General features: G+C 35.2%; 1 protein-coding gene across 8 annotated transcripts in view; it reads right to left on the bottom strand.

Annotated features, from left to right (window-relative positions):
* The window catches only part of LOC5580168 (twitchin), a 95,153-nt gene that overhangs the window by 46,448 nt on the left and 36,358 nt on the right, over window positions 1-12,347 (bottom strand). For 7 of the 8 annotated variants that reach the window (XM_021857732.1, XM_021857738.1, XM_021857735.1 and 4 more), the window contains 3 exons: window positions 7,479-7,620; window positions 5,424-5,559; window positions 4,830-5,033 (listed from right to left, as the gene is read on the bottom strand). In XM_021857732.1, the coding sequence (XP_021713424.1) occupies window positions 4,830-5,033; window positions 5,424-5,559; window positions 7,479-7,620 (482 nt within the window). The remainder of the gene's footprint in view (window positions 1-4,829; window positions 5,034-5,423; window positions 5,560-7,478; window positions 7,621-12,347) is intronic. The other variant, XM_001655540.2, reaches the window with a different exon arrangement.

The raw sequence follows: 12,347 nt of genomic DNA, 5'->3' as shown, positions 1-12,347 counted from the left end.
GTAGACGAAAATCATCCATAACTCGTGTTTTTACGATAAATAAAATTACGTTTAAACCACGATGGTGCATCTTACCTCATTGTTTTGGTGCATCATGCCCCTTTGTTTAAGTGCGTCTTGCCTCAATGTTGAGGTGCGTTCTGCCCCAAAGAGCGGTGCATCATGCCCCGCGTCAATCTTGATTCACGCAAAAGTAGTGTTTGAAAAAGAGTAAAATTTTTTAACAATCTAATGTAATTATGAAGAAAATTCGCTCAACACCATGTAGGGTGAACCCAAACCAACTAGATTCGTGTATTAAAACGATACATACTACGGCACGTTTTCCTTAAGTGGTGCATATTACCCCAGGAACCCCTACGTCGTGGAAATAGAACAATGTGCTGGATGGTTATTGGGTTGCTTGTTGTTGTTATCGATGGAGATTGCTCAGCTCAGATTACTGTACGTAAAAATGACAAGGGCTGCTACTGATTAACCATGCACTTAACTACATATGTTTAGTTTGCGAAATAGAGGATCACTCGGCACGATAAATCGCGACAGAATCAGGTTTTGTAAGAACGTACTATCACGAAAAATACACAGCAAAGGAGACGATGCACGGCAGAATGTAGGTACCGTAATTCGGGTGTAAATTGATCACTATTTTACAACTTTTTGTCGTGTAATCCTTCGGAATTCAAATATTGCCAAATAAATTTCGACAAAATCAGAACTCCATTGATCTATATTAGTTTATGTTATTGACTTTTCATGAAATAATATTTATCGTACCAAAAAAAATGATTTTAATATCAAAAAATTAATATGACACATTAGGGCGAAATTGACCGGTGTCAAGCATGACAACTCGCTTTCACTTCTAAATAACATAAATGTTAGGTATGTGGTTGCCTGTAAAACAATACCTGAGTAGGACAATCAATAAATTGTCATACCCATGATTCAACCCCAAATGCGTAGCCAGGATTTCCATCAGGGGAGGGCGAGCAACCTCAAAACCGTTTTTTGTTAGTTTTACAATATATGACACTTTTAACTATCTTGTGCTTTTTTGTGAGTTGGCAACTGGTTATACTTAACTCTCAAAAGCGACGTGAATCCTTAACCAATAATTATAGTGGGTAAAGTGAAGATCACTATGCGACCTTATTAAATTTCTCGTAAGGTTACGTGTTCGTTAAGGGTTATGTAAGACTTGAAATTGTAAAAAAAAAATGAAAATATGGTTGGTGGTAAAAAGGTCTAAAATATACTTTATGAAGCTTTGAGAGAATGACATACAAAGTTTGATCCAGTAATAGTTTCAGAAGTTCTGCAGGTACCTTAAAAAAATCTTCAAAGGGTTTCTCCAAGGAGTTTGAGACTATTCTAGATTCAAATATCTCTAAGTATCCTATCAGAGGTACTGAATAAATAACTTCCTGACTTATTACAGGAATTCGTGCAAAGATTGCTCCAAAAACTATTTCAAGGATTTGTTTTGGAATAAAGATTACACAAAGTATTCGTAGAAAAACTCTACTTTTAGATTTCTTCAAGAACCATCGTCGGAAATCAACTAGAAATCATATTAGGGATACTTTGTTTTAATTTTTCAGGAATCAGTGTAAAATTTTTGTTGGAATGACTATCTTAATTCATATAACTGTTACTCTAAGATATCCTTAGTATATCTTACTCCATGGATGTCTAATTAGATTCACGTGGAATTTCACAAGATATTTAAAACCAAACGTTAGTCCGAGGATACTCATGAGAAAATCTTTGAAAATACATTTTTGGTTTTCTTTTTGTATTCTTTCAAAATAAAGACCAATGATGAGATCTTCCAGATCTCTGAAATTCATCCAAAAATATATTCAAATATTTCTGCAATTATAACTTAAAGTAGTTTTCTAATGGAAACTTGCATACTGACAGAAAGTCCATCAGCAATCAGAGATTTCTACATGAGGTTTCCCAAGATCTACAGGAACAAATCACAAGGAGTTTCTAAAGGAATTTATTTCAAAATTGCTCCAGAATTCCTAAGGCCACATTTTATGAAAGCTAAGAATCTTCTTCTCTGGATCTGATTCAAATCTATTTCTAGAGAAATTTATGGTTGAATTCTTTATGGAATCCTCGAAAATATATAACATGAATTCCAAGAAAAATCGCTGCATTAACTCTTGAATATGTTTCTGCAGCAAATTATGATAAACTTCAAATATATTTTTTTTAAAAAATCATCGAATGATAACAGAAAAGAAATTTCTGAACCAACATCTGGATCAGTTACCAAAAAAATCTCTTAATCAAAACATGAATAAAATAGAAAAAATCTTAAAATCATATTAATAATTTAAATAGGCCTTAAGGATTCCTCAATATAACTTCAATAAAAAATGTTAGAGAGCCTTTTCTTGAGGAGCCCTTAGGTATATTCCTAGGTATATTCCTTTTGTGATTTTTGAGGAGCCCTTAGGTATATTCCTACAATAACAGCTGTAGACAGTTTTAGGTGTTTCTCTTTAATTCTCCGGAAAAGATACAACTATAAAAATATTCAAAACTGATTAGAAACATCGTGAAGAGAGTGCCAGAAAGAAGGACAGGAGTTTATGAAATGATAACTTTTCGGGAAAAAATCCTTGAAGAATAGCTTTAATAATTTTAAAAGCAGCACTAAAAGAAACTTTTAAAATCCTGATGATATTTCTTGGGAAATTATTATCTAGAGAAATGCTAGAAAGTATCCTCGGTGAAACTTTTCAAAAATTCCTATTAAATACATTTCTGTATGGATAAATGAAAGAATTTCTAAAAAAAATTCCGGATTTTTTTTAGAATTTTTTGCAAAATGCTTTTACATTTTGATTAGTTATCCTTAGATGAAGTGCTTCAAGATTTTTACTAGCTATCTTAAATTAAAGTTGTCTGCCGTTAGTTTATAGAAGAATTATTTTCAAGAATCCTTGTAAAAATGCTTAGTTGAATTGGCAAAAAAACTCTTGAGTATCCAGATACAAATAAAGAATAATTGCCTTGAACACTTCTTTGGAGATTCCTCAAGGTTATTTCACAATATTCTGGAGAAATTTTTCAAGGCAGACATAACTGAAGGGTTGTTCGTTCATCGAATTCCAGGCAGAAATTTATAAACAATACAAGGAGCAATTTGCAAAATATCTTAAGATATAATCACTAAGAGTCATTAAAACAATATGGTGATTATCAAACTAATTTCCGGTTAAAATTCTTGGGACGAGTTCGACAGGGCACACTTGAAAAAATAAATCAATTAAATAATGTGTACAGAATATCATTAGTGGAATTGCAAGATAGATATTGGGAAGAATTGTTAAAAAATCATATAGCATTTAAAGGAATCTTTGCATACTTGATTGGATTGCTTCATGAAGAAACTTTCTTGTGTTGTTGAAGAAAACATATCTAAGAATTTAAAGTGAAGTCATTGAATAAGTTCCTTGCTGAATTTTTGTAAACATTTAATTTTAATTCCTTGAAGAATTCATTGAAGATTTCTCATTGTTTCTAATAAAAATGAAAAAGAAATCAATAGACTTCTTAAAAAAAATCTGTAAACCTAGGATTAAAATATCAAGACAAAAAAAAAAACATTTGGAGGAATATCTATAGGAACACCTACATTAATGGATTTATTTTGAGTTACTTGTAGCTCTGCTGACAACAACCTTGACAGAATTCTTTTTAATACTGGAAATTTCTTAATATCAATACTTTTTTGCAGATTACATGCAAGATCAGTTGTGAATTCTGAACGAAATCATTTCTATGGTTTCAAGAACAATCTACGAGAAAAGCCTTACTTGTGCTTCGATTTCAATAAATCTCCTAATTCTCGAATCATAACGCAATCTAATATATGAATGCTGCAGTCTTAGAAAATTCAAAACAAAATTTCATCCCTCATGCCAAAGCTGTAAATTTTATTTTTTTCGGTCAGCCTAGGCCCCTGGCCCCCGTCTTGCTATGACCATGCCAAGGAATATCATTCCTACAGAATTTCAACAACCAGCTGTAGATGTTTTGGGAAACATTGCCATGATTATTCCTGAAAGCATTTCTTTGCACCTTTCAGTAATATGCATTGAAAACTACACTGCCCTTCTACGCCTACTTGTTCCATGTTCTATGTTAGCCTTATGGACCACGGGACAAATTTGCGTAGAACGTTGAGAAGTGTTGAAAAGTTTTACACGCATGACTTAAAGTTTTTGACGATTTCAAATTGGAAAAGAAAAAGGTAAACAACACCAATATGAAATATCTTAAAACAGAAGAGTGTTACAAAATCATCTGAGGTATATTTGTTTGTGTTGAGACTGTGCTGGATTACAAAATAGGAGTAAACAAATTTATTTGGATTTTTTCTTAAGTAATAAGACAATGATGTTTGCTTACTTTTTTATTTCCAATTAGGAACCGTCTAAAACATTAAAGCATCTGTATAAATATCTTGAAATAGAGCAAAAATGGTAAATTTAGGTTATAGTTAGTTCGCCTTCAAGATTTCATGCCATTCGAATCATTCCACACAGACCAACAGACCTTCAAATATTATCATTTTGTATGAACATAGGCATTTGTTACCTTTTTTATTTCCAAAACTGTTCCAAGAGTCTTCTAAAGAATCTCTTGGAATATGTCATGGAAATAAGTTATTTTTCATCCAAGCACATGTTGTACGCTGCTCAATCAATTGCAACCACCTACTTTATCTTCATCCTAAAACAAATCCCTACAACCTACACTCATCCCCTACTCTCGGATACCCCCCACCTGCCAAGCACACTTACACAATCTTCGCACTGGAGTCGAAGTTCAGATTAATGATGGCGGACGAGTCGCCATGTTTGTTCTTCGCCACGACATTGTACACGCCCCTGTCCAGCTGTTTCACGTCCCGGATCGTGAACCGTATCAGATAGCAATGGTTTTGGTCTTCCTCTGTCTCACTACTGAACCTGCCACCCATCTGCATTTCGTTCTTTTCGTGGTACCTGATTGTCGATACGAGGGGATTTGGGAAAGTGACGGACATTAGGTTTATAGTGCAACACACAAAATGTAAACTAAGTTCTGACTTCAGATACGGAAAGTACACACCCACACTAGCAAAACTTTATTTGGGGTTTGAAAGTTTGGCTCGAAATTTGGAGTTACGTGTAACAAACCCCAAATAGGATTTCATTAGTGTCGATGTGTTCTTTCAGAATCTGGAGTCAGTATTTTGTTCACATTCGATGGCCTCGAAAATGTTGCACTATGAGGGAAAGTATTCCAAGAATTTACATTTCTCTGCTTTGATTTAGTTTTTCATACTTTCGTTCGTTAAATTAGTGAATTAGATCAAATATACGTAAGGAATTAAACTGAGAGGTAACACTTGCCATGTGTATGCTGGTTTCGGATCACCGATACATCTACACTCAAATACAATATTCTTGCCGTCGTCCGATTGTCTCGTGACAGGTCGTTCTGTAAAGGCAGGCTTAAACCCGTCCGCTGGTACCGGGACTTCCTCACCTAGATTTCGGGAAGAAAGAGATAGAGAGAAAGCGGAGAAAAAGAGGGGACAATGGAAGGTGGGGAGGTTAGGGAAAAGTATAACACTTGTGGTTTAAATCGGTCTCTCATTTCGGTTGTGTTCGATATCGTCTACTTATATCGTCTAAGATCTCTCAATACATTTATTTTAGGTGGAATTCAAAAGAGCGCTTTCCCTCCGAAAACTACACTCCTACATTTACGACGGATTGTTTTCTACAGTTTTCTCAATACGAACCATGAAATTGGGTTAAGCTCAAAAGATCATCATATTGGTTGGATTTTTTTAACATGGCGACCGTAACCACCCACGCCATACTACCGGTCGAAAGCGACTTTTTTATACGATTTTGTACAATCAACAATTCAGCCGATATTGTTGTTACGATAGCAATCATAGTGATAGAGAAGTTTGAACAAAAAGAACATAAGAGAAAGAAACTATCGAGTTACGTGGTAAAAAAAGACATCTATGTACAAACTAAAAATTATGAATAGCATTATTAAGGTGAAACGTGACGGATTGCTTTTTGATAATACCTTGCGTTTCGGAATGATGATCAGTCATTCCTTCATTGCTTTCTTAACAATTACAGCTACATGTGAGAAAAAATGTTCGGTGATGAGAGAAGAGTGGATCACAGATTGAACAGATACGAAGCACGATTCAAATTAGACAAACTGCCCAAGTGCTCAAGTAACCAAAAGCACTAACAATAAGCTCTAAATCCGCATCATAGATGCATACAGGCATTATTATAGCACTATACTGCCCATAACTGCATAACAGTCACATTCGACATTTTTGACAAATTTGAGTTAATACCATGGAGAGTCATCGAATGATAAATACTTTCGATCAACTCAATAACATCTGTGAGATTGTTCTAGAGAATTCGAAAAAAATACCAAGTTGTTTTGTCACATTGGTAATCATAACCGCATAACAGTCACATTGAGATTATATATGAGCCTCGTAATGTAATATCAATGAAATGTTTATCAGAATTATTTTCTGACTATTCCTCTAGTATGCGATATGAGTTGTACAAAATATCAGCTTCAATTAACCACTTTTGAGTTCCTAGCAATTTTTTGGAAATTTTAGTTTCCACCCATGCTGCAATAAATTGCACACTTGGTATTCCATTTACTCAATGCCTACTCTTGTCGAATGTTACAAATATGCAGTTATGGGCAGTATATTCGCATACAGGGCTTGTTTCAATGCTATCCAGTGTTTTGACAGATACATCACCAGGGCGATTTAAAATTAAAAAAAGTTTGAAAATCCAATCTCCCATATCTTTATTATCATCCTTACCCTAAACATAGTGTTCTGTGAAAGTATCAGCTTTCTGGGTAGTGATTTAACGGCGGCCCAAGGACAATGCACCAATAGAAATTATTATGAATAAATTTTGAAAAATACTCCAAACAGTACTGGACTATAAGTACAAACTTATCATCTCATGAGATGATAACTTTGTACGCACATTAGAGTACTAACGTGTTTGGAAAATTTTTCAAAATTTCTCTATAGTAATTTCCATATAAACCTATATTTTATTTGGGCCACTTTCCGAAAAGGCTAAAAATTTCACAATACACTTTTTTTATGGCAATTATTCTTTACGCCTATATTTTTTCTAGCTCACGTTCGAAATCAGCTTTTTGTAAAACTGAACATCTGTTCAATCTGCGACCATCGAGAGTGAAATAATGAAGAATAAATAATAATTAACAATAAACCAAAAGTAATAGTTCAGGATGACAGTGAAAAATTTCTAGTAAAGTAAATGACATGAATCTCAGTGTAAAATATGAACAGAACACCAAAAAAAAAAACAAGTAGAAGAAACATCCAGCGCACATTTTATCTGCCATAGAATACTCACTGTCGAAGTTCAAACTGATTGTCGCACTCGATTCGCCCAGTTCGTTCTTGGCCGTCACCTTGTACTTGCCGGAGTCCTCGAACGTCACGTTGTCCACTTCCAGCGTCGCGAAGTAGAGTTTGCCATCGTTTTGTACTTTGAACTGTGTGATAGAAGGAAAAAAAGGTCGGCATTCAAATTGGAAAAATGTGCGTAACGAGTAGGGCTCCAGAAAAAAATATCAATCATCAATATACTTATGGTGCTCAATCCAAGAAAAAATTATATGCTTATTTAGTTAAGTTTAGTTAAGAAGAATCACAACATGTCTTCAAAAACCGCTTTAAAATGAATCACCTTTTTAACATTTTTCGCCTAGTACATCGCTTAAATTTTGCGTACAATCAGCTCGCGTTCAAAAACTAGGTAGTTTCTATTATTTCCCACAAAAATAATTATAACAATATGATAAACCGTTTCATTAAGTTGCTTTCGACGTTTTTCTAATAGTGTAAAATAGGCTCAAGTAGTGTTTTGTTTTGATTCATGGTTAAGTCACTTGGTCTCTCCATACAATGGATCAGTGAAGGTAGCGGTTGGGTTGCGAAAATTAAAATTACGCCGTTCAGTGCGCATCGTACCTTCGTGCTGTGCGTACACGAATTCTCTCTGCTCTTGGAAGTTTTCTTAAAAACTACCTAAAGCAATAAAACAGTACTTTTCAGTGCTACAAAACAGTACTTTTCAGTGCTAAAATTAAAAACGGTACTTTTCAGTGCTACTAAAACAGTACTTTTCAGTACTATTTTTTCTACTATTGATCCCTTTACGATCCTTGTTTGGACCCGTGCCTTCGATTTTTCGTTGGACCCGTTGGCGAAAGCTAGCGGTGGTAATCCTTCTTGTACACCGTCTTGGGAAAAAACCTTTCGAAGGTCACGTCTTCTTTCGTTTATTAATTAAACATGGTATCAACAACAAACAAAAGGAAGGGTGAATCTCTGAATTCACTACTTCCTTCCAAAAAAGTGGGTTTTAAAACTGTCACTACACGTGGCAAGAATGGAAGAAAGGACGCTTCCCCGGAATGCGAACTTTCTTCCAAGGGTGAAATGAATAATTGTATCGAAATGAGCAATCAGTTCGATGCTCTAGACAAATTTTCCGAACACCAAATCGAAGCAGCCTCTAGCCCAGGCTCTTTGATTCAAGTGAGGAAGCAAAGAGTGCCGCCTATCGTGGTCAGTTGTTCCGAATTTGGGGGATTTAGGCAGGAGATCTTGAACTCCATTAGGGGAATCAAGGTTTCCTTCCAAATCGCAAAGAAAGGAGACTGTCGCGTTTTGCCGGAAACTCTTAAAGATCGTGAGCTTCTTCTCAGACATCTTGAAGAGAAGAAGCACAAATTTTTTACTTATGACGACAAAACTGAACGTTTGTTCAAAGTTGTCTTGAAAGGTCTCTCAAGTGACTATAAATCACCTGAAGAGATCAAAAATGGAATAAATGATTTACTTGGATTTTCCCCAGTCCAAGTAATCATTATGAAAAAGAGAACCCAATCTGGCATTGTTCGGAAAGGGCTTTCTCAAGAATTTTATTTAGTTCACTTTAACAAAAAAGAACTAAATAATATTAAAGCTTTAGAAAAAGCAAAACTTTTGTTTGATGTCCGTGTGACATGGGAACATTTCCAGAAACCTGGAGGAAATTACCAGAACCCCACTCAGTGCCGTCGGTGCCAAAAGTGGGGTCATGGTACAAAAAATTGTCGCATGGATGCTAAATGCATGATTTGCGGAGGTTCTTCTCACGCCAAAGACGTCTGTCCAGTGAAGGAAGATACCACCAAATTCATATGTTGTAATTGCGGGGCTAATCATAAGTCCAATTTTTGGAATTGTCCTTCACGCAAAAAGGTCATTGAGGCTCGTGCCAGGCAGATGAAAGATAATATCCGTTACGATAACGGTCGTTTCCGGAATTTGCCTGGTAGAGTATCGAACAATGCTCATTTTTCAGTTAACGATCGCTTGATCATGAATCATACCCATCAGGAAGATCATAATCATGCTCATTCGCAAACTAATTTTAATCCGTCGGGTAGCCGTTCGAATCTTTCTATTTCGAATGTATCTACCCACGGTAAATCCTTTGCCGATATCGTAGCAGGAAATTCGAACTCCTCCCCTGTTCGATCCATGGGTACCCATTCTACTTGTTTCAAATCAAATGGAAAAAACCCTACCGCCACAGGTAACTCCGCTTCTTCGTCTACCGGAAATTCCAATGGGAAATCACATGACATGTCTGCCTCTGATTTTAATTTTCTAACTGAACAATTGAATCTAATGATTGATGCAATGTTCAAAGCCACCACTATGACTGAAGCAGTCCAAGTAGGTGTAAAATTTACAAATCAAATTGTTATTGGATTACGTTTTTCTAATGGATCCAAATAATAATTTAAATATTTTAAATTGGAATGCTAGTTCTCTGAATGGTAAAGAGGACGAGCTGTTTAATTTTCTTACGGTTAATAACGTGCATATAGCAGTTATTACCGAAACATATTTAAAACCTGGATCTAAACTCAAAAGAGATCCTAACTTTTTTGTTTATCGTAATGATCGACTTGATGGGGCATGTGGGGGAGTTGCAATCATCATTCATAGGCGTATAAAACATCAACTGTTTTCATCATTTGAAACTAAAGTTTTTGAAACTTTAGGTGTTTCTGTTGAAACACAGTTTGGTAAATATACTTTCATAGCTGCCTATTTGCCTTTTCAATGCTCTGGGCAGCAAGTTAATTTGCTCCAAACTGACTTGCGTAAATTGACTCGCAATAAGTCAAAATTTTTTGTCATTGGTGACTTTAATGCCAAACATCGGTCATGGAATAATTCTCAAAGTAATTCCAACGGCAGAATTTTATTTGATGAGTGCTCTACAGGATATTTCTCAATTCAATACCCTGATAGCCCCACATGTTTTTCCTCTTCTAGAAATCCATCTACGATTGATTTGGTCTTAACCGACTCTAGTCATCTTTGTAGCCAACTGATTACTCATGCTGATTTTGATTCTGATCATGTCCCTGTTACATTTCAAATATCCCAAGAAGCGATTCTCAATCCTATCAGCTCCACTTTCAATTATTTACGAGCCGACTGGAATATATATAAAACGTATGTTGACTCCAATCTTGATGTTAACATTTCTTTAGAAACTAAACTTGATATTGACAATGCTCTTGAAACTTTAACAAATTCCATTGTTGAAGCCCGGAGCATTGCAATTCCAAAATGTGAAGTAAAATTTGAATCCGTGATTATAGACGATGATCTTAAACTCTTGATCCGTCTTAAAAACGTGAGGAGAAGGCAATTTCAACGCACTCGCGATCCTGCTATGAACAATATATGGCAGGATTTGCAAAAAGAAATCAAGAAACGTTTTGCTCAATTAAGAAACAAAAATTTTGAAAATAAAATTTCTCAATTGGACCCTGGCTCTAAGCCCTTTTGGAAATTATCGAAAATCTTGAAAAAACCTCAGAAGCCAATACCGGCATTGAAAGAGGAAAACAAATTATTACTAACTAATTGCGAAAAAGCTCAAAAACTTGCTATGCAGTTTGAAAGTGCGCACAATTTTAATTTAGGACTTACTAGTCCAATTGAAAATGAAGTTACTCAGGAGTTCGAAAATATTCTCAATCAAGAGAACGATTTCGTAAATGCCTGGGAGACTGATTTGGAAGAAGTGAGAACTATTATTAAAAAATTCAAAAACATGAAAGCTCCTGGCGATGATGGAATTTTCTACATCCTCATCAAGAAACTTCCAGAAAGTAGCTTATCATTTTTAGTTGATATATTTAACAAATGTTTTCAATTAGCATATTTTCCTGACAAATGGAAAAATGCTAAGGTTGTTCCAATTTTAAAACCAGACAAAAATCCTGCAGAAGCTTCTAGCTATCGTCCAATCAGTTTGCTTTCCTCCATCAGTAAACTTTTTGAAAAGGTTATTTTGAACAGAATGATGGCCCACATCAACGAAAATTCAATTTTTGCCAATGAATAGTTCGGATTCCGCCATGGACATTCGACCACTCATCAACTTTTACGTGTAACAAATTTGATCCGTTCCAACAAATCTAAAAGCTACTCTACTGGTCTTGCTCTTCTAGACATAGAAAAAGCATTCGACAGTGTTTGGCATGAAGGTTTGATTGTAAAATTAAAAAACTTTAATTTTCCAACATACATTGTTAGAATTATTCAAAGTTATCTGTCAAATCGTACACTTCAGGTTAATTATCAGAACTCAAGATCTGAAAGACTTCCTGTAAGAGCTGGTGTTCCTCAAGGCAGCATTTTGGGACCAATATTATACAATATTTTCACATCTGACTTACCTGAGCTACCTCAGGGATGTCAAAAATCTTTGTTTGCGGATGACACAGGCCTCTCCGCCAAAGGACGAAGCCTGCGTGTCATCTGTAGTCGATTGCAAAAAAGTTTGGATATTTTTTCTTCATACTTGCAAAAATGGAAGATTTCTCCTAATGCTTCCAAAACTCAACTAATAATATTCCCACATAAACCAAAAGCTCTTTATTTGAAACCTTCAAGTAGACATGTTGTCACGATGAGAGGGGTTCCAATAAATTGGTCAGATGAAGTTAAGTATCTAGGGCTCATGCTAGATAAGAATTTAACTTTCAAAAATCACATTGAGGGCATTCAAGCCAAATGTAATAAATATGTAAAATGTCTCTATCCCCTTATTAATAGAAAATCAAAACTTTGTCTTAAGAACAAGCTGTTGATATTCAAACAAATTTTCAGGCCAGCCATGTTGTATGCTGTACCAATATGG

Source organism: Aedes aegypti, chromosome 1, assembly GCF_002204515.2.
Source record: "Aedes aegypti strain LVP_AGWG chromosome 1, AaegL5.0 Primary Assembly, whole genome shotgun sequence".
In the NCBI taxonomy this organism is placed as follows: Eukaryota; Metazoa; Arthropoda; class Insecta; order Diptera; family Culicidae; genus Aedes; species Aedes aegypti.
The sequence above is the reverse complement of the archived record's forward strand: the minus strand, read 5'-3'. Positions and strand labels throughout refer to the sequence as shown.